Genomic DNA, 21,071 nt, shown 5'->3' on the forward strand with positions numbered 1-21,071 from the left:
CCGGCTGGTGGGAAACAAAAGAAACGGGAGAGAGTGCAAAGGTTGTCACACACGAGTCGCAGGAGGAGGAGGAAGGTGGAGGGGTGGCGTAGTTTGTAGGGGATTTTGCGTTCCAGCCCCTTTTTCACATCTGTTATTCGTTTGTCCCGAGCTGGGAGGAAAATAGCAGGAAGCGTTCTGGTGGTGGCGGAAGATGAAAGGACATGAAAATTGAATAAAAAAACATGTGTCGCACATGCACCGCGGCTGATTGGACGTGTCCCGTGGATTATATCCCCCTGCCACCACCCTTGGGAAGCGCTGCCAGCTTGCAAAAAACATGAAGCACACACAAACACTAAATAAGGCTGCTGTTTTAACCAACATCCATTTGATGAAAAGCTTCAAAAATATCATTTTCAAGAGTTGTCACGCACACAGAGGGAGATAGATATCATTTCCAGCGTATTATCTCTTACATAATTCTCCTTTCTTCATGCATTCATGATCTCAAGTGAACCGAACCACACAAAGGTTCACTTAGATTGCTCCGCTTAAAAAAAAAAAACAGCGTCCATGCTTTGTTTTGACATGATCACTCTCCTCTATTACATACAACCTCCATGCAACAACACTGTGGGGTGGCCACTTAGACCACCCTTAGCTAACGAGCTACGTAAGTGATGCGTACACAATTATGCAAAGTGTGCCATCCCGCACTTGATTACCGGGAATAAGCGACTACCGCCACCTCTTGTCATCGATAGCGACATTTAACATCATAGTTCCGTAGCTACATTACACGGATCAATATGCGCTGATAACATCACAACGGGGTGTTGCCTCCTGATCGCTGCTTGTGTGTATGAGTTTCAATTACACAGCAGTGTGCGTGCATGCTTTACTTTGACATATGCGTGTGCGATCCTGTTTAATTACACATCAGGCTTTAAGGCAGAGGCAAACAGTGCTATAATTACCAGAAACACCTGCTTTAATATTTTATGGAAATCTACCCAGCGTGTGTGTTGCATGTATTTATTCAGTGTGAGTGTCACAGCAGCAGCAGCAGAAGAAGAAGAAGAAAAAAAAATCCACAGTGAATATTTGCTGTAAATAACTTTTAAGCGGTAATTTGGAGTCTTGTCTCTACTTTTGAGTCAGATCACCTCTGAAATATTTATAGTTGCTTTTTATGAGGCCATGTAGTAGGAGAGGTGAAGCGACTGAAATTGATTAAAATTATGGTTATGGTGTATTATTAGTCAAAACATATAGTGTGCTTTATATGTCACTGTAATTGACAGTTACTATGGTAATAATGTCATTGTATGGTCATATCACCTTGTACTTCGGTACGAGGTACACTATTTAAAAAAAAAAATAATAAAAAAACCTTAAACTGTATTATGGAAAGCAGGAAGTGAACAAATGTAACAGTTACTGATTGTAAAAGTACCAGATGGAGGGGTAGGATTTAATAAGCTTTGCTTCTTCCTACTTCTTTTGAACATGTGGAACTGTGAATTAATTATGTGATGCATTCAATTGTAATTTGATGCATGTTCAAATGAAATAAAACCATTACCATATTGAAATATAACTGATATGTAGTATTCTGGTCACTCGGTGGCAGTAACAACACAAAACATTGACCTTAACATTTACCTTACATTACATTAAGTCAGCTATGGCATGCATGATACATGATAGGGTGAAAAACGTTCTCCCATTCAGTGTGGAAGTGGTATTTTTTTCTTCTTAAGTTTAGAAGAAATCAATTTAGCTCGCTTCCGAGCTTGTTAACTTGTGGCTGTCTGACGTACCTGCGTTATAAGAGTCGCGCAACATGTATAAAGGTGACTACAAAACAAGACTATTTACTTTATCAACTTTAATTCCAGAAATCTTTGTAATTACTGCCACCTACAGGACATTATCACCCGGGAGAGCGTCTTTAGGAATGTTTGATTTTTTTTTGTTTTCTTTCTCTTATGTCTGAACGTCAAAGGCCAAGTTCAACACAAATATACAACTGCAATATGCCAACACGCGAAACTCATGACAGTGCCTCTCACACACACACACAACCACACACACATTTGTGGAGGAGGGGGTTTCTTCTGGCATGCTTTACTACTCTTTGATACGCAGCATTCATTAAAAATAGATGGCGAACAATCATTACAGGCGTCTGAATTAATCTAATTAGCCCGAGCTCTGCAAACAGAGAGAGAGCCACCCGGCCGCAAACGGGCGCTATGAGTGTGTACTGTGGTAAGAAGAAGAAAAAGGAGGAGGAAAGCGGGGTGGGGGGGTGGGGGGGGGGTGTGGGTGAGATAATCCGCCTTGACTTATTAATACGCGCAAACAAGATTTAGCTCCTCAAAGCAAACAAATGAAGCGAGTGGTGAGAGGAACAAGAGGGAGGGGGGGGTGGGACAAAGACAGAGAAAGACAGCGAGTGGAGATCAATTATTTAAGGTCTCCATCTTTAAACGTGCAGCTACCCGTGTAGTGGTGGAAAAAAGAAGAAGGTTCCCACTCCTCTGAGCTCGGAGCATAACTTCATTGATTGATCAGTCGATCAGGAGATGCACCCCCTACTGTCTCTTTCTGGATCGATTTATAGCCTCTTTCACACAGAAAATTTGCCGTAACGATCCATAGAAGGGAGATATTGTCACACAGGTTGGACACAGTCATTTGGAACAAACAAATACTTTTGGGTGGTAGACCACCCAAAAATGTCAAGGGCCCTGAGTCGGAGGATTCCATTAGCTGTGTCAAGACACGGGACAATCCTCGGCCCAAATGAAGGTTGGTAATGGTAATGGTAATGGTTTAATTTCATTTGAACATGCATCAGATTACAATTGAATGCATCACATAATCAGTTCACAGTTCCACATGTCCAAAAGGAGTAGGAAGAAGCAAAGCTTATTAAATCCTATCCCTCCATCTGGTACTTTTATACTCAATAACTGTTACATTTGTTCACTTCCTGCTTTCCAAATATAGTTTAAGTTTTTTATTTTGTTATTTTTATTTTGTTATTTTTATTTTGTTATTTTTATTTTTATTTTTATTTTTATTTTTATTTTTATTTTTATTTTTATTTTTATTTTTATTTTTATTTTTATTTTTATTTTTATTTTTATTTTTTGTCACGTACCGAAGTACGAGGTGATATGACCACCCAATGACATAATGACTGGTTCAAGACTCTTCATCCTTGTATTTAGCAAACATCAACTGCTAGTATTGTTTCTTGAATTCAAAGGTTGGTACTGTTGCTGAGTGCAGCACAATAAACATCAGACGGCATCTGCAAGACAGGGTTTTAAGAACAAAAAAAGGCCTTCTTCGACGCCACAAAATTTCCTGATAGGATTTTACACGAAGCACCAAACATGGGACATTAGAAAGGTAACCTTGGAGATCAACAACCCAAGATGTTTCCCACACAGTAAAGTGGACGGAACACCATAATGATATGGGATGCTTTTTCCTTCAATGGAACAATCGAGCTTCAAGGTTGTGCAGGGGTGTCAAACCACAAGCTGAATATGTGGGGTTATTGCAGGCGGCACCCCTCATGACTGAAGGCCCTCGGCCTGTGTATGCATGGCAAAGGAGGTATACAAAATCTTACAATTATAATCGGTAGTGTACATGTCGAACAGGGACGATTGTTTTCAGCACAATCAGGCATCGGACAAGGACGGAAATAAACTGAAGTATACCGGAGCAACAAGACCTTAATTCGTCCCACAAACCACCACTTTGTTGCTGTTCTATATTTAACGGCATATTTTTTCCCACCTTCCGAGGTAATGTCAAAGCTCTACCAGATGTTTATAAAGCCCCTTTCACACAAACAGGATGGGACAACTTTCACACAACAAGAATTGTCCCCATTTTTCCTGAGAAAATGTGCCGGTTTCAGATACCCTGATTGGTGGACTGCATTTCGGTCATCATGAAAGCTCAATCCGAAAGTTATATGTCCAACGACTCTCCAGCGGAATGTTCATTGTGCACAGACAAGAGTCTAGGCAGCGCTCAGTCCGCAGCCCCTCTCAATGCTTCCTGGCCTTGGCTCCAAGCAGCTGCAAAGGGTTTTGGGTATTTTACATAACGAAGTGAAAACAGCCCTTTTTTATGTTCCAACTAGAAGCTTCCAGGACCTCTTGTTCATGATTCCTTGTATATTCATCGAACGTGGTCGCACAATCAAAAGTCATTTATTGCCAGGCCGCACAAAATTGACACTGTAGTTAAACAACTGTCAAGCTACGTGAAAACAAACAAAGCAGACACGATTCCTCTCATCTTCTTGCACTGAATTGGACATAATAGCGCTTCATGCAAAAATACACAAATGAAAAAAGTATATTTCTTGGAGTCAGCTTGCACTTTAGTTACACACACATTCTTGGCACGGCGCTCTTAGCACGGTAAAACACAATCTGTGCTCTTTGCCAAAGAACTTTTCGGGACACTTATCAGGACTTGTGACATGGAACTATTTGTAAAAAGGCCAACAGAGAAGTAAAAAAAAAAAAAAAAAAAAAACAGGTTTGTGTTTTTGGCAGGCTCTCTCCAATATATCTTTGTTCCTCCTCTCCCTCGCACTCCTCACTGGCAGACAGGAGGTGAAGGAATGAGGGAGGCAGAGTGGTAACACATCGTACCATGACCAGCCAGGGCCCGGACCTCCCTCACTTGCGGCCCCCACAGCACACACACACACACACACACACAGAGTTCATATGCACAGATGATGCACCAGTTGGACAACAATATGGACATACCTCATAATCCATTCATCAATCATACAGAATGACTGACACAACGACCTCTGACCTCACTTAATTTACCTGAGCCGATTTTTTTCATTGTAAGTTAAAAATTAATTAAACTAAACAACTATTTAAAAAAAAGTATTGAATTGAAACCATGATTTTTTTCATATATTGTTTTGAATTTATTATATAGACTATAATGACACAACATTGGATTAGAGGATAATGTAAAAACAAACATTCATTCATTTTCTACCGCTTATCTTCATGAGGATTGCTGGGGATGCTGGAGCCTATCCCAGCTGTCTTCGGGTACACCCTGGACTGGTGGCCAGCCAAACACAGGGCACATATAGACAAACAACCATTCACACTCACATTCATACCTATGGACAATTTGGAGTCGCCAATTAACCTAGCATGTTTTTGGAATGTGGGAGGAAACCGGAGTACCAGGAGAAAACCCACACATGCAAACTCCACACAGAGGGTGGAATCGAACCCTGGTCTCCTAGCTGTGAGGTATGCACGCTAACCACTCGTCCGCTGTGCAGCCCGTACAAAACAAACATTCATTCATTCATTTTCTAACGCTAGTCCTCACGAGGGTCACAGGGGTGCTGGAGCCTATCCCAGCTGTCTTCAGGCGAGAGGCCGGGTACACCCTGGATTGGTGGCCAGCCAATCACAGGGCACATATAGACAAACAACCATTCACACTCACATTCATACCTATGGACAATTTGGAATCGCTAATTAACCTAGCATGTTTTTGGAATGTGGGAGGAAACCGGAGTACCCGGAAAAAAACCCACGCATGCAAACTCCACACAGAAGATTGCTGAGTGTGGAAATGAACCCTGGTCTCTTAGCTGTGAGGTCTGCACGCTAACCACTTACAGCCCGTAAAAACAAACAACTACTGAATAATGATAAATAAAAATGTGTTCAAGAATTCAAACAAGCAATTTTGTTTTTGCCTCGTCTTCAAAGGGGCACAAGAACCTATTAACGTTTTTTTTTTTTTTTTACCAGGAACGCTCTCTAGTCTACATATATATACACATGCTACACACATACACACACAAACACACGCCTTGCCTCACTTCCTTCCTCCTTCCCGCTCTGCACGCGTCCCGTCATATCTCCTCCAGCCTGTAATTGTCCCAACGTCCTGCGACGAGCCACAGTTTAAGGGAAGTGAAATGCTACTAAGTGACTTGTCACTATACATCAGCTTCAGACTGCAGAGGCTCTCTCCATCCCTCCCTCCCTCCTTCCATCCATCCATCCCTCCGTCCCTCTTTCTTTCACCCTTTTCCTTGCTGAGATTCCCTACTTCTGCTTTCTCTCTGCCTTATTACTACGCTGTCACTCACTACTTCCTCCCCCCTTTTTGCTTTCAGTCTGCATATCGTCAACATCTCGCCGCCATTAAGGCCCGCTCTCCGCTCGCTCCCTGTTCCCCTGACTTGACTGAGTGGGAGTGTTGAATGGAATTGGCTCCCGTACTTCTTAGAAAGTCACACACACATAAGTACAGTAGGGGTTTCGTGACCTTTTTGGTGACCTTGAAATGTCACAACCGGGTGATGCATGCGTCACTCCTGCTCCTGCCGCTGACCTCTCCATGCCGCCCGTACAACGTATACACTTGTTGTTATTTAATATTCAGACTCAAGTTATGTGATGAAATAATCTGTTCCAGGGTCAAACTATTGCTATTATAAAACCCGAAAGCTTTATACAAGTGTAAAAAAAATACTTTTACCCAGAAAACATGGGTCGGACTTCCCATTAAGTCTCATTTCAAACGTCTTGAAAGTGTATTGAAACAAATATCTGTGACTTTCCTAAATGTGAAATCACCTCATCTTTCATTACCCAAACCAAACCACGCAAAGATGTCCACTAAATGAAGCATAAAGCTGAGGCGGAGGGGGGAAAAATAAACAAAAGAGTAATTTGTCATTAACAAGCAAGCAGATAGTGTGTTTGTTTTGGGTTGGAGTGATGCACGTTCTCCTATTAGCCAGAATCAGCGCTTTATGGAGCGTTTCATTAGCGCTTTGGACTGATCAGCTGCACATCAATCTTTCATCCGTCTACCAATCATGTACAGTCCAGGGGCGGGACTTCAGTGTGTCTGGCCCGGGACTCAGGAGGGGGGGGTCACTCACTCATCACTTGGATCTCGTCCGAGTGTGTGTGTGTGTGTAAGAGACGACTTAAGGGTCAGGCTTTGGTCACCAGATGGTAAATGTTTGGGCTGGACCACAGCAAGAAAAAAAGGGGGGGACAGTGTCATTACTCCCCTTGAATTCTGCTTTTTTTTTTTCTTCCCATTGCAATCACAGTGAACAGACACAGTACAGTGTGTGAGTGATGAGCGATAATGGAGCAGACGCTAACAAATGTGCACCTCTTGGTGTTCTATCCAAGTCATAGTCCCAAGTACAACACAACAGCCCCCCCTCCCCAAGTGCCTCCCATATGCTTTTCTTATGAAATAACTTTTTCAGACAGTCTCTTTAGACATTTCAATGAAGCAAAGGATGCAACCTAAGTGATCAATAGAGGTGACACCTTCGGAAGTAATGGCTACCCTTGTTGACGCACGATCCTGAAGGAGATTTCCTGGTTTGTGTCACATTGTTCCTCACTCACACCCGTATGTTAGGATAGTAGGTGGTTATGTCCGTAACTATTTTGGCAATAAAGTTATACTTTTATGGCCAAGTTTTTTTTAAAACAAAATAGAAAAGTAGCTTCAGGTACTCGAAACTCTTTGACAGTGTTACCTCATTCATCTACTGATGACATCATCAGGACCAACTGGGTGTTCAGTATCTTGCCTAAGGATACTTTGACATCGTCACAGGAGAACAGAGGTTCCAACCAACACCCTTGAGGGTTGTGGGGGTACTGGAGCCTATCCCAGCTGTCTTCGAGCGAGAGGCGTGGTACACCCTGGACTGGTGGCCAGCCAATCACAGGGCACATATAGACAAACAACCATTCACACTCACATTCATACCTATGGACAATTTGGAGTTGTCAATGAACCTAGCATGTTTTTGGAATGTGGGAGGAAACCGGAGTACCCGGAGAAAACCCACTCATGCACGGGGAGAACATGCAAACTCCACACAGAGCGTGGAATTGAACTCGGGTCTCCTAGCTGTGATGCCTGCGTGCTAACCACTCTTCTGCCATGCAGCCCACTGTAAATATATTATTTGTAATATGACTCGAGTATAATATTTGAACGAGTATATCTGAAAGTAAACATGACTCGCAATATGGGTGACCGTAGTGTATACTAGCAATGTATTCTCGAAAAACCGTCAAAGTAGTTTGAACGTCGGCGGTCGAGTGGTTAGCGCGCAGACCTCACAGCTTGGAGACCTGGGTTCAATTCTACCCTCGGTCATCTCTGTGTGGAGTTTGCATGTTCTCCGGGTACTCCGGTTTCCTCCCACATTCCAAAAACATGCTAGGTTAATTGGCGACTCCAAATTGTCCATAGGTATGAATGTGAGTGTGAATGGTTGTTTGTTTATCGTATGTGCCCTGTGATTGGCTGGCCACCAGTCCAAGCAACCAATCCCGCCTCTCGCCCGAAGACAGCTGGGATAGGCTCCAGTGACCCTCGTGAGGATAAGCAGTAGAAAATGAAAGAATGAATAAAAGACATACACGGGTGCCAAATGGCAGTAATGGGACACTTTGGAACCCAACTTTTGGCAATGAAAACACCCGAAAAAGTCATTCTGTTCTCAACCGAACTGTACTGCATGTTGGTTTTTGGCTCTAATGACGCTGGAGGTTTGAACACAGCCAACAGAGTGGAACCTTGTCACCGTGTGTGGCCTTACGTTGTGCAGACTGCTCGGGATATGAGCTCCGCTGTGCGTGCAGTTATTAAAATTCAATCCTCTGCTACACACACACAGTCTGGAAGAGGGGGGGTATGAAAAGGTGCAGCTGAACAGAGCATCCTAAAAAAAAGAGTATTATGTTGAAAAGGACAAAAAAAGTAGTGCCAACGCTGCTTATTCAGCACTTTAACAAATCAATGCTCCTTGAGCACCACCGACCCGTTTGCCACCCTCACACTATCTGTGTGTTGATCGTGTCGGCGTGAGGTCGCTAGTCCACATTAAGGTCCCATAATGTGTTAATTTATAACTCTATCACCCCCGTAAGTCCGCCTTATCCATCTGTGTCGGCCGCCGGGTCCACCGTATTCATCATCCAGCCCCAGAAATGAGAGCTCCTCTGAGATTAAGCCACTCGCTCGCACAATTTCTTCCTTCTTTCTTTTATCTATCGCATCCTTCCACACACACACACACACACACACACACACACACTAGACTGCCTTTGTGCTGCCGGGCCAGGGTGATCAATTAGAACCTGTCAGAGGCCACTAGAGCCCGCCTCCCCTCGTGTAGACATCACTATCTACCCAGAGACGGTGCACTTAAAATGGGCTTGGCCCCGGAGGCCTGCATGGGTGGCTACTAGAATATTTTGGGGGGCTGCTGTTGCTGCTGATGCTGATGATCAGGGGACTGAATTACACTTTCCCTTGACTTTTATGAACTAGCACCGCGTTATAGACATAACAGATTGTAGTGGGGAAACAATGCAAAGGAAAAAAAAAAAAAAAAGGGGGGGGCTTTATTTAAGGAGGCCCCCGGTGCACATAAATCCGCGACACACAACTCCAGGCTGTCATAACACGTCTGGAGTTGTGATTACCTCCACCAAGGAGGTTCTGTTTTCATTGCAAGTTATGCAAAAACAGCTTGATCGATTTTTTGAAAACTGTGACGATTAGGTTGAAGATTACTGTTCACTTTTTGACTCCTAAATTGCTGCACGGAAAAGTTTTGTCAAAAACGTGAAGCACTACTGTGTGTCATGGTAATAGTAATGGTTTTATTTCATTTGAACATGCATCAGATTACAATTGAATGCATCACATAATCAGTTCACAGTTCCACATGTCCAAAAGGAGTAGGAAGAAGCAAAGCTTATTAAATCCTACCCCTCCATCTGGTACTTTTACAATCAGTAACTGTTACATTTGTTCACTTCCTGCTTTCCATAATACGGTTTAAGGTTTTTTTAAAATAATGTACCTCGTACCGAAGTGTCATGTGTTATTGTTTCTGACAACTTTTCTGTGCTTAGTCAAATCACTACGAAATCTGGTACAGAACTTTGGGGCAATAACGAGCACATGTCTGGAAGATTTTAACAAGATAGGTAAAAAAAAAAATTAATAAAAACATCAGGAAAAGCACATATACAGAGAACCTAGCAAATAACTGTCCATAAAGCTTAGGTCACAACTGGACATACGGGCTCCTACGGAGGATGTTCCTATGTGACTCATTCGCCATGTATACATGGACCCAAATATTCCAATTCTATTCGGTTTATTTGCTCAAACAAATGTAACCTTTGTATACACGTCATTCCGAAAGAAAAGTGCCAATCCGAATGAATATATAATCAGTTTCACGGGGTGGAATATTCCTTTCCCCAATCCGATTGAGGTATCTTGTACCCGCTTAATCGGAAAGTTGTCAGGGTGCGTTCTTCTTCGTGGTGTTTTTCTTCTTCTGTTGTTTATTGGCGGTTGGCAAGCAGCTTTCATGTGCATTACCGCCATCTGTGGAACAGAATCTAAACCCTTCTATACTCCATTCATAAATCCAGAATATACATATATATATATATGTATATATATATATAACATGTCCCGAGTTTAATTATAAAATATTAGCAAGATTGAATTTGATCTTTTCCTGTTTAAATTTATCCCGGGTGCGTTCTTTCAGCGCATGCTCAGATATGACGTAACACGCAGCTCGAGATGTTCTTCAGTTTTAAAAATGGAGGCAAGCAATCGGCACTGGACTGCTCCGGAAAGTTTGTTTTTGAACTAAATTTCTAAAAGACTGGACGAAGGAAAAACTGGCAATACGGAGTTATTCCAACAAGTGAAAGAAAAACTTGAAGTCGGTATCACGTGATGTTGGTGTTTACGTTTTACTGGGCATGCCCCATTGACTATTCTGGTTGATTATAGCGGCGCATGGAGACACGTGATTGGAATATTCCTTTCCATGTATACCATTGTTTTTGGAAAAGTCATTTGGAAAGATTCCATTCGGAAAAAGGAAAAATTCCTCATGTAAATGTGACTTGTTGTGTCGAACCATAGACTGGCCGCAGATGTTTGTTGTCATGTAGTGCTTACGTCACACACTTTGTACTACTCATGCATCGTTCATACAGGCAATGTGTGTTTTTTTGTACGTTTTGCCCGTATCGGGTTTAGGCAAAATATGATCTTTTTTTCGTATGCCACTTTTGTGCATTTGTATATCCTTTTTAATCAAATAAACACTGCATTTTTTGGACATATTACCAATGTATTTTTTAATAATGTATAATTCTTTTCGACAAAAGTCACACTGATGCACGGTAACAACCCTATTCTGCACCGTCGCCCAATGTGGACACGTAATTATCATTAGTCAATGTGTATATGTCGTGCATCACAACCAGTGTTTGTCAGCTTTGTGCAGGTGGCTCATCGGGAGCAGCAGCAGCAGGCTCTAATAACACACAAGGGGGGGCGGGAAATGATCAATACTCGCACTCTCTATTCAATTTCAGCACATCGCTATCACCGCACACATAAAAGCAACGTAAACACACTGGAATGCAAAACAATGTCAGCTTCTGTCGACATCTGAGTGACATGTTAATATTAATTCATGCTAGTGGACATGGAAGATGGCGACAACTACGTAGCAGGGGTGTGGAGCAGGGAAAGCCAAGCTGGGCTTCTACCTTTAAAGTGTGCGCCAGTCATCAAGGAGTGGAGAAAGGGAATCTGCCCATTAAGACTAAGTGGATATCTATTAGATCATGGAGGTAAGGAGGTGGCCATTTACCATCAACATAACGCACAAACACGCCTGCTCGGGACGGTCAAGCTTAAGCCTCATTTAGACCGGTTAGCATGTCGGAAACTGTGTTGTTTTGACGTTTTTAAGGATAATGATGTCGTATCCTTGAAAAATCAGTCAAAAAAGTCCAATTTTGCAGTGTTATTAAACATTGTTCATTCATGCAAATTACTAATGCGTAGTATCTGATTTGTCGGACTACACTTCCTGACCCTGGAAGAGGTGGGCCTAAGATCTGCATGTTTGTTCATACACATTCGCAATATCATATCATCACACGCACACACAAGACACCGCTCAGGTCATACAACAAATTACATTGCTCTTCCTGCCACTTGCACATAAAAAAATTAAAAAAACTCAAAATAATCCATTAAGTCAAACCCAATGGTACCCTCACCCAAGTATTAATTCATGCCATCGCTACTCCTGCCAGTTATTCATGATAAGCACCGCTTTGCACTATAGAAATAAAACAGAATGACCGAACATAATACACTAAGTCAAAAACCTAAGTAGAGCCACATGCAGGTATGCTACTTACATACATGACATACTCTATAATAAACACCATTGCTCCTCCCGCCAGTTATTAAACACACAATACACCTTCAATACTAAATAAACGGGAACGCTAACTAGAACCAATCCACAAATCAAACGCACCTCTGTCTCTTTATCGAGGCGCATGAGTGCCAGCGACGTCACCTCAGTGAGAGTGAAGGCCATTAAAAGACCATCAGAGTCACCGCCCAGTCCTGTGAGATCAAACAAACCCTTTGGCCTCCTTTACACCCCCCCCCCCCCACACACACACACACACGCACCCACCACCACCACTCCTTCTTATCACTGCGGTACAGTTAATCCTTCCTCTACTCCCCTTGAGGGATGCGGTAGCCCCCCCCACCCCCCCCCCCCACCCCCGTCAGCCCAAGGCTAAAAAAGGGGAGGAGGAGCATTTGCCACTTGTGCCTGCGACACATAATACGGAGCGGCAATCAACTTTGGCTCATCCCCGGGACCCCCACTGCTGCTGGGAAATGGAGGGTTTGGGGAGGTAGGGGGTTAAAGATGGTGGGTGGCAGGGGGTTGGGGCTAAATTAACACTTGACATTCAATACGGTCAGGTCCTTAATTGGCCGGGGCCTTCCTGAGAAGGCAATTTTCTATTCCCCAAACATGGGCTTGTGTCGTGTGTGTGTGTGTGTGTGTGTGTAAGTATGTGCCAGAAACAGACAGTGAGACAATGTGTGTGTTTGCATATATCTGCTAGTATGCGTTTGGGGGGTCCCCTTGGGCACCACCCTCGGTTCCATCCCCCTACTCCCTCCCTCTAATGAGGCTGTATGAATTAGTGCTACGTGACACGATTTGAACACCCCCCCCCCCCTTGACACACCCCTCCTCACCCAGCGACAGTCATGTGGTGCCCTAAAAAACAACCTGGCGGCTCCCTGTTTCCAATTCATGCATACACCTTGACATTGAACCGCTTTCAACCACTTCCTGTTCCGTTTTTTTTTTTTTTTTTTCCACCCCAGACTCTCCTGTGCACTTCCCGGCAGCTCTGGTTACACTTGATGTTATTACAGCTTTCAACCTGAGAGGTATTAGGCTTCCTTTAACAGATCTGACAGCATTTACAACACGGGCGAGTCGACGCCTCTAATCGCCTCTGTGACTTTAGCCTATTAGACATTGATCTCTGGGAGCCCACGATGTCATAATGCGCTTTCCGCTCGAGCCGCCGCGTTTCTTTAAAGTCTCATTCCGCTGCAGCTGTTGGCTGGCGATGCTTATTTACATCGGTGCTTTAAACCTGGATGACCTTTGCACCCCATGGACTCCGTTTTTTTGCAAAATAAATTTTAAAATTCCATTATTGGGTCTTTATGTTGCATTACTGTAAAGCGGAATATACTGACATGAACCCGACGTAAACAAAAAGCGCTAGCCCGATGCTCCTTTACATTGTTATACTATATAGGTGCTAGCGATTAGTAGTTACGATTTTACAGGACGATTTCAAACACCTCCAAATGGGATAATTAAATCGACTTTTCCACTTAAAGAGCTGATATATAATAAGTATACTATCAAACGCTTTCACATTTTTGTGTATAGATCCTCTATACGACAGGAGTGCTCCTCTGTTTTTCAGAACCGACTGTAAAAAAAATGCTCTCAGCCCTCAGAAGATAAACCGCCCCGCCTTTACAAAGCCTATGAAAAAACAAAATCAGATTTTTTTTTTTTTTGTTGTTGTTGTCTTTTGCAGGAAACATATCAAATACATTAAATGACATCAAATATTAAAGAGCAGTCAAGGTCGCGCGCATCAATGGAAGAGACTTTGCTCTCGCCATCCACTTACGGCTGAGTGTTTCCCGACAATGGAAGAGTCAGATCAGGCCATTTGCTGAGAAAACATCAACAACACAACCGGTGTGTGTGTGTGAGTGTGTGTGTGTGTGTGTTAGCGTCAACAAGCTAAAATACTTACCCAACTAAATTTCCCATTTAGGCTGACACGGTTTTTCACTTTTGTCCTTATGTTCTCTCAAAGCGCCGCCGCTTTTTTCACACAATAGCTGTCACGTGAGGTCACACACCCCGAGACCCCGGCCCACCCGAGCCATTGATGGCGCGTCACATGCGACTAATTGCATCATTTGTGACTTAATTGCCGGTATAGATGTGTGTCTCAACACTTCTCTTTGAGCTTAGGCCACACACACACACACACAGGAGTGTTTCATTTACACAAACATAAGACGCGGCAGAACACACACACACACACACACACACAAAAAAAGCCACCCGGCCAGGAAAACACATGCTGCGGGACGCCGAGGCGGCCGCATTTAACAGCGGCCATTAAATGTTATTAATCCAGCAGCGCAAACATGTCGAGAGGGTGCAAACAAACGCTTACACATGTTATAACAACACAAACACACACACAAAAAGTAGCTAATGAGACGCTGCTGTTGCTGTTTGTTGTCGGGACGCCATGTGTGCAAAGTATACTTGGTGGAGAAAGTTAATCTTTGCTTTTAGGACTGAATAGCGTAGCTTTGTGCTCTTTTTAAACTGCATAAATGCTAATCAAAGATGCTCTATTTAACAAGAGCGCGTTGCCGCACCCTTGGATAGAACTTGTGGCCATCACATCTCCATTGAGAGGAGCAAGAAACAGCAGAGAGAAGGGGATGCGGCTTCTCACCTATAAAACCCAAACTAATTCACCTGTATGTGTAAAAAGCAGGGGCCAAGTGAGTCCTCTAGAAAATGGCCGTCATTACCAGAGCCCCTAAGTAAGCGTAATGATGATGATGATAATGATTGAGCAATAATAATAATCCAACCCGAGTGCTTTTTCTAAGAACGGTGACGGCATTAGTCACATGACAGCAACAAGACAAAATGAATGCATCGCTACCTTGAGAGCTCTTCCTCCCCTCTTCACTGCTGATGGGGCAAATTGGCAGCCAAGCAGACAGAGGGGTCCTTAAAGACACATCATAAAAAAAAATTTAAAAAAATTAAAAAAAGCCAACCATTGATTTCGCCCGTCGCACTGGCTCGCCTGGCACGGCTCCAGAGAGAGCAAAATAACAGGAGTTGAGGAATAACAGGAAAAGGGAGAAGCCGGCGTGAAAGTATGCCCGGGTTCCTGTCACTTAGCACGGGTCACGAGCGCTGTCACCTTCGGCGGGCGCCACTCCCCCCCACCCCCCCACCCCTCTCAACAATGTCTCAGACGCGGCGTCATGTCTTAAAAACGTTTCCTCTCTTTGAAAATTACATGTGATTCCTCTGTCGGTTCTCGGCCGGTGACATGTTGACCTGTTGTTGAACAAATACCACTGTGTGTGTGTGTGTGTGTGTGTGTGTGTGTGTGTGTGTGTGAGGGGCTCATTAGCCTGCTACAGGGTGGTGACATCCTGAGCCCCACGCACACACTTTCTCCTCACACGGGTGACTTCTTTCATCCAAATAAAGTGCACCCATTCACCTTAAACACATTATCCATATACATGAATATTCTAAGTACTAAATGTTCAGTATTCAAAATAATAATAAACCACAACAACAGCGATCATAAGTTATATTAAGGATTTTCAAGTCAATGATGTAATATGAATAGTGGCTGGCCCCCACTGAAGCATCATTTAGAGTTGTTGACATGTATTAATTTAAACAAGAAGACAAAAATATAGCTGTGGGTCGCCCCCATTGGGGGCAAAATTAAGGGTGGATGCCGATTTTCTATTTTCTAAAGAAAACAAGAAATATATAAGCAGTGCTACCGGCAATGATGTTGTATTCATGGAGGGGGTGGTCCCCACGGGGGCAGAAATCGAGGGTGGGTGGCAATTTTTAATCCCTTCCTTGACCCACCACTCCCATACCCGTCTAGTCCATGTAACTAAGACATTTTAACTCCTATAGAACATAACTGAATAATGAACCAATTACAGAGATGATGAAGCCCCGCCCCAGTCTGCCCCCCCACAGGTTGGGACCTTGCTGCTTTTTAGATGAACCATGTGAGACATATGAATTTCATCATAGGCAAAATGTCATGCCATCGCCAGCATCATCATAAGCCCTCCAAAAATGTATGATTTGGGATTTTTCTGCCAACTAGCCTAGCGACAGTGTCACACAAAATGTCTAATTTTAGTTATTTGCCACCATACTTAGTTTGCATCACATAAGAAAAACGTCTCAGTCTAAGAGCTATCCTTGTCGGACTGGTCGCCGTAGCGCCCTTGGGCACGGTTCAGACTTTCCTCCGTATAACTTGCGACATGCGGGACAAATACGACCAGTAATTGACATCAACGCAACCAGTGAGTTCTGTTCAAAACATATTTTGGGAGCAGATTCCTCCAAACAACAGAGCACTCCTATCTTACAAAGAAATGGACAAACAAGTTCTAGTCGGTACTTGAGCCGCAGCATTTTGTGAGTGTATGTGTGTGAACTGTATTGAGACACAAATAAGATGCCAAAAAGGACTAAAACGGTAGGAATAAACATAGTCTGCATGTGGAAATACTGGCAAAGATCCTCACGTGCATCTACTGACACCACCGCACCCTCGGAAGCAGTCCTCCACGCCGCCATCACGCCACTGATTGCATTCATTTAGCATATTTTGTATGTTTATTTAGTCAATGTTATACACCTTAACAGTGTGGACACATAGTAGCTATACAGCACAGCTTGTGGACAAAGGGTGGCATATACACAGTAGAAGAAGAAAGTCAGCAATGTGCGTCTTTTTCCCTGCAAATCTCCTCTTTCACCTCTCCAACTCTCCTCCAGCTCTTTTCAGCCAAGGCCAGCCAAGAGACACTTCACCTCGCACCCGCATACACATGGAGCCCGGGCCAACACACACACACACACACACACATTTGCACATAACCATACACTCATGCACGCTCTCCTCTCTCTTGTACAAACTGGCACATAAGTATTTAGCCACCCACTCAGAAAAATACATGGCAAGAGACACAAACTGGGTGCAAGCACACACACACACACACACACACACACACACTTGACACCAGATAGGCATTCCATATGCTCCATGTGCAACGACCCATCAAAGTCAGACATGGAAATAATAACAGCGTACCGACACACACACACACACACACTTTCAGTCACTCAGTGTGGATAATTCTACACATGTGCATCGAATCTCTGCCGCTCAGTCATCAGAATGCATATGCTGCACATATGCAACGCACACAACATACACACTAGGAGTGTATCAGTGTGTTAATAAGGGGCATTAGCACTTCCTGTTAATCTCCTTTTAAAGCACATCATTGCAGTATTTATTTTATTAATTAAAGATGTATTTCTTTTTTTATGCACAAATTCATTATATATAAAAATGTATGTCATTTATCTTACTAAGACTGATTTTCATCTTAATTTTTCTGCAGAATTTAAAAAGGATACACATTTATAAATGAGTTTTTTACATTTAAATTATTTCTTAACAATATTAAGGGATTTTGTTTTTCCCCATTGAAAAAAAAAAGATTTTATGACACTATTTATTCAGCATCTTGTAAATTATTTTACATAATTAAAAATAAACTGCATTATTTCCTGGTAAATGAATTAACTGCGGCATTTATTAGTGCACAGTGGTCCTTTCTGAGTGTGTGATTGAGGAGGAAAAACGGGGATGCTAGAGGAAGGGTGGGTTTGCAACAGTACCTCTTCCAGGTCTCGGCCCATAGTCGACCTGTCGCACTTGATAGGAAGCCGCGTTACAGCACCCTTGCAGGGAAGAGAGAAGGAAGGGGAGACGCTTTTTAAAAGAGATAAAGCGTGCACACACACACACACACACACGCACATACACACACACGCACACATACTGCGCAAGGGCGGCCTGCGGCTTGCACCAAAAAAGTGCGGTCCTTAATAGACCCGCAAAAAAAAAAAAAAAAAAGAACATGATTGTAAACTTTGCAAAAGAGGTCGATTTTCGTAACCAGTTAACGATCTTTGCACGGGAAAAAATCAATCCCTCCTCTTCCACGTTTTAAATGTTTGCCTTCCCTGCATCAAGTAATATTGTTTTTCACTTTTATTAAATGCAAACGTCCTCTCTGGATAGAATCTAATCGAAGCCAACTTATTGATAAATTGATTTTAAAACGTGCATTTTAAATATAAACACCTATTCGCTTCCTTGAAGAGGCTTTCCATTCCCATAATGCTGTTGTGAATTAATACAAACGAAATATGTATTTAATTCGCGCTTATTTTGATCGTTTCCCCCCTCAGGGTTAATCTTCTAAAGAAATATATTGACTGCATATCATTTTAAAATAAAAATTACCTGTTTAAAATATGATTAGATTAAAAACAGGATGAGTTTGGGCTCATCTTTACGCACGATATATCCCTCAATTCATGACGTAAATCCCTCAAATAAATATAAACATTTTTCCAAAAATTATCTTCTTTTATTGATGTTCTCCCGTGCGTGTAATTCTTTGACGTTTTTGTTGTTTTTGTGATTTACAACACGCGTTTGAAACCATTTTAACCTCTTTCCACTTATGCATCACTTCTCAATATACTTTAAGGCCTACATTTAAAAGCCATTAACCTATCGTGGATGTCTCGTTAATGCAAAGTCATTATCATCTATATAATTATAATAATAATAAGAGACCAAAGTAATGGTTTAGAGACAAGGACCCCGTTTTGCAGGTGCTTAAAGTCCACCTGATCCCCCTCATATGACATTTTGTTTGCATTAAAATACTTATTTACGTACAAAAATGCAACCAATTTAGCTTTCCAGACTGAATACAATCCATGAATGTGTGCATACGTGCATGTATTTTAACATCTAAATTAAAAACTTGACCAATGGTGCAGTCAAAGTTGTTTTCCTCCCCTTTTTTAACGCCACATGGTTATTGCGCAACCGTGACAACTTGTGCCTGGTACCGAGGTCCAGCAATGATGGACTGCAAGCCAACAAGCATCCTCTATCTTTACCGTCTCACCCTCCCCCCCCCCCCACACACACACACGCACAAACACGCACGCACACACACACACGCACACACGCCCGTGCACAACTGCTCCCTTTCGTCTCCTTTTTTCTTTCTCCAGCGAACCGAAACTACAGTCTAAAAACAAGCGAAATAAAACAAACAACGCTTTTGTTTCTATACCGTGAGGTATTAACGTGTGGAAATCGAGTGAAAGATCCGCGGGAGAGAGGCACATGCATCGGCGTGGACGGTGCACTCTCGCATCGCTCCCATCCTGCAACCACCGGACAACCGGTTCTTTCTTACGGCTCCCCCTGCGCCTCTGTGGCCGCGCAAGGGGCTTCTTCCCTCGGCCACGGGAAGTCCCAGAAACGGGGGGTGGGCACGGAGGTAGTACCAAAGCAGAGTCCAGTCATTGAGACTTAATTAAGCACTTAATAAGCAACCAAACTGGAACACCGTGTAATCCAACAAATAAGAGTGTACATAATGTCTGAATAAGCATGAAATAATATTTGATAAGGTACATGCATATGATCAATGGAATGAAATGATCCTCCTGAATGCACCAGCAGTTAAAAGTTTGCATCCAGCGGAAACGATGACAACGGAAAAGAAAGTTTTTCCAGGTGACAAAAGAGAGATGAGGATTGTTGCTGTTGTTGTTTTTGTACCTGCTGGGACATCCTGTAGAGGAGGTTGCTGTCAGTGCTCTGCTGCTGCCATGTCCCCATGAAGCCCGGCTGCTCAGCACTAGGCGGTCTGGTGCTGAACTGCATGGAGCTCTCGCCTGCTCCCTCAGCACTGCCCGCACTGCTGCTGCTGCTTCTTCTTCTTCTTCTACTAATATCACCACCCACAGCACCGCCGCTGCTACTGGAGGGCTCACTCTCAGGGGTGGCGTCTCCTCTGTGGGTAGCTTTGGTTGTTGTTGCTGGTGGTGATGATGATGATGATGGCGGCGGCGGCGGCGTCCTCCTGGGTGTCTCTGGGTCACTGGGCTCTTGTGTGCCTCTCACATCCAACTCTACCTCCTTGGACTGTTGAGAAAGAGAGGAGAATCAGTGAAGGTGGGCCTCAGTTCCCCTTGATCGCTGCTTTTTGGATAGTTTGATTGGTGTAATGGAGGGGCCTTGAGTTGGACTGATGATGGAGGAGGACACAAGAAAGGATGCATGCACACACACTGATATCCAAAAGCAACAAGAAACTTCCAAATAAATACAAAGTGAGCACAAAAGTCCCCTTACCATCAACTCTGTGTGCGTCCCAGCTAAAGTGAAGATGGGGAGTGGGAGCGAGCCACCAGCTTCCTCTCTCTCCTCTCTCTCTCTCTCTCTCTCTCTTTCACTATGTCCCCCCACCCGTCCTCGCGCCTTCCTTTCCCTCCTTCTTCCTTGCCTGCCTACTCCGCCGCAGACGCCGAGGAAATGGACCCCAGCTTGTGTGTGTGTGTCTTTGTGTGAGTGTGTGCAGCTCCGGTCTGAGATGCTCAATGACATCGCGCCACATGCTTCCCCCCCTCTCTCTCTCTCTTACACACACCTCCTCAGCTCAAAGGAGGCGGGGGCAAAGGAGGAGGGGGTGTCCCACTGCCTTATTACCATGTTTGCTGCAAACGGACGGGAGCAACTTAGTCCCCCTCCTGTGGGACCGTCCCGACAGTATCGCGCAACCGTTAAAAAATATTATAATGCACAATTTATTTCTTCAGCATATCATTTTTGTAAAATCAC

General features: G+C 43.4%; 1 protein-coding gene across 4 annotated transcripts in view; it reads right to left on the reverse strand.

Moving 5' to 3' along the window:
• bnc2 (basonuclin zinc finger protein 2) overlaps positions 1-21,071 on the reverse strand; it is a 179,614-nt gene that overhangs the window by 73,898 nt on the left and 84,645 nt on the right. For 2 of the 4 annotated variants that reach the window (XM_058066802.2, XM_078793524.1), the window contains exons 1-3: positions 20,586-20,799; positions 20,010-20,375; positions 18,035-18,097 (exon numbers count right to left, since the gene is read on the reverse strand). In XM_058066802.2, coding sequence (XP_057922785.2) covers positions 18,035-18,097; positions 20,010-20,375; positions 20,586-20,588 — 432 coding nt within the window. In that variant the 5' untranslated portion in view covers positions 20,589-20,799. Of the gene's footprint in view, positions 1-18,034; positions 18,098-20,009; positions 20,376-20,585; positions 20,800-21,071 lie in introns of those variants that run through there. The other 2 variants (XM_058066792.2, XM_078793523.1) reach the window with 2 other exon arrangements.

This window comes from Doryrhamphus excisus, linkage group LG9 (assembly GCF_037039965.1).
Source record: "Doryrhamphus excisus strain RoL-2023G ecotype Guam linkage group LG9, RoL_Dexc_Guam_v1.1, whole genome shotgun sequence".
Taxonomy (NCBI): domain Eukaryota; kingdom Metazoa; phylum Chordata; class Actinopteri; order Syngnathiformes; family Syngnathidae; genus Doryrhamphus; species Doryrhamphus excisus.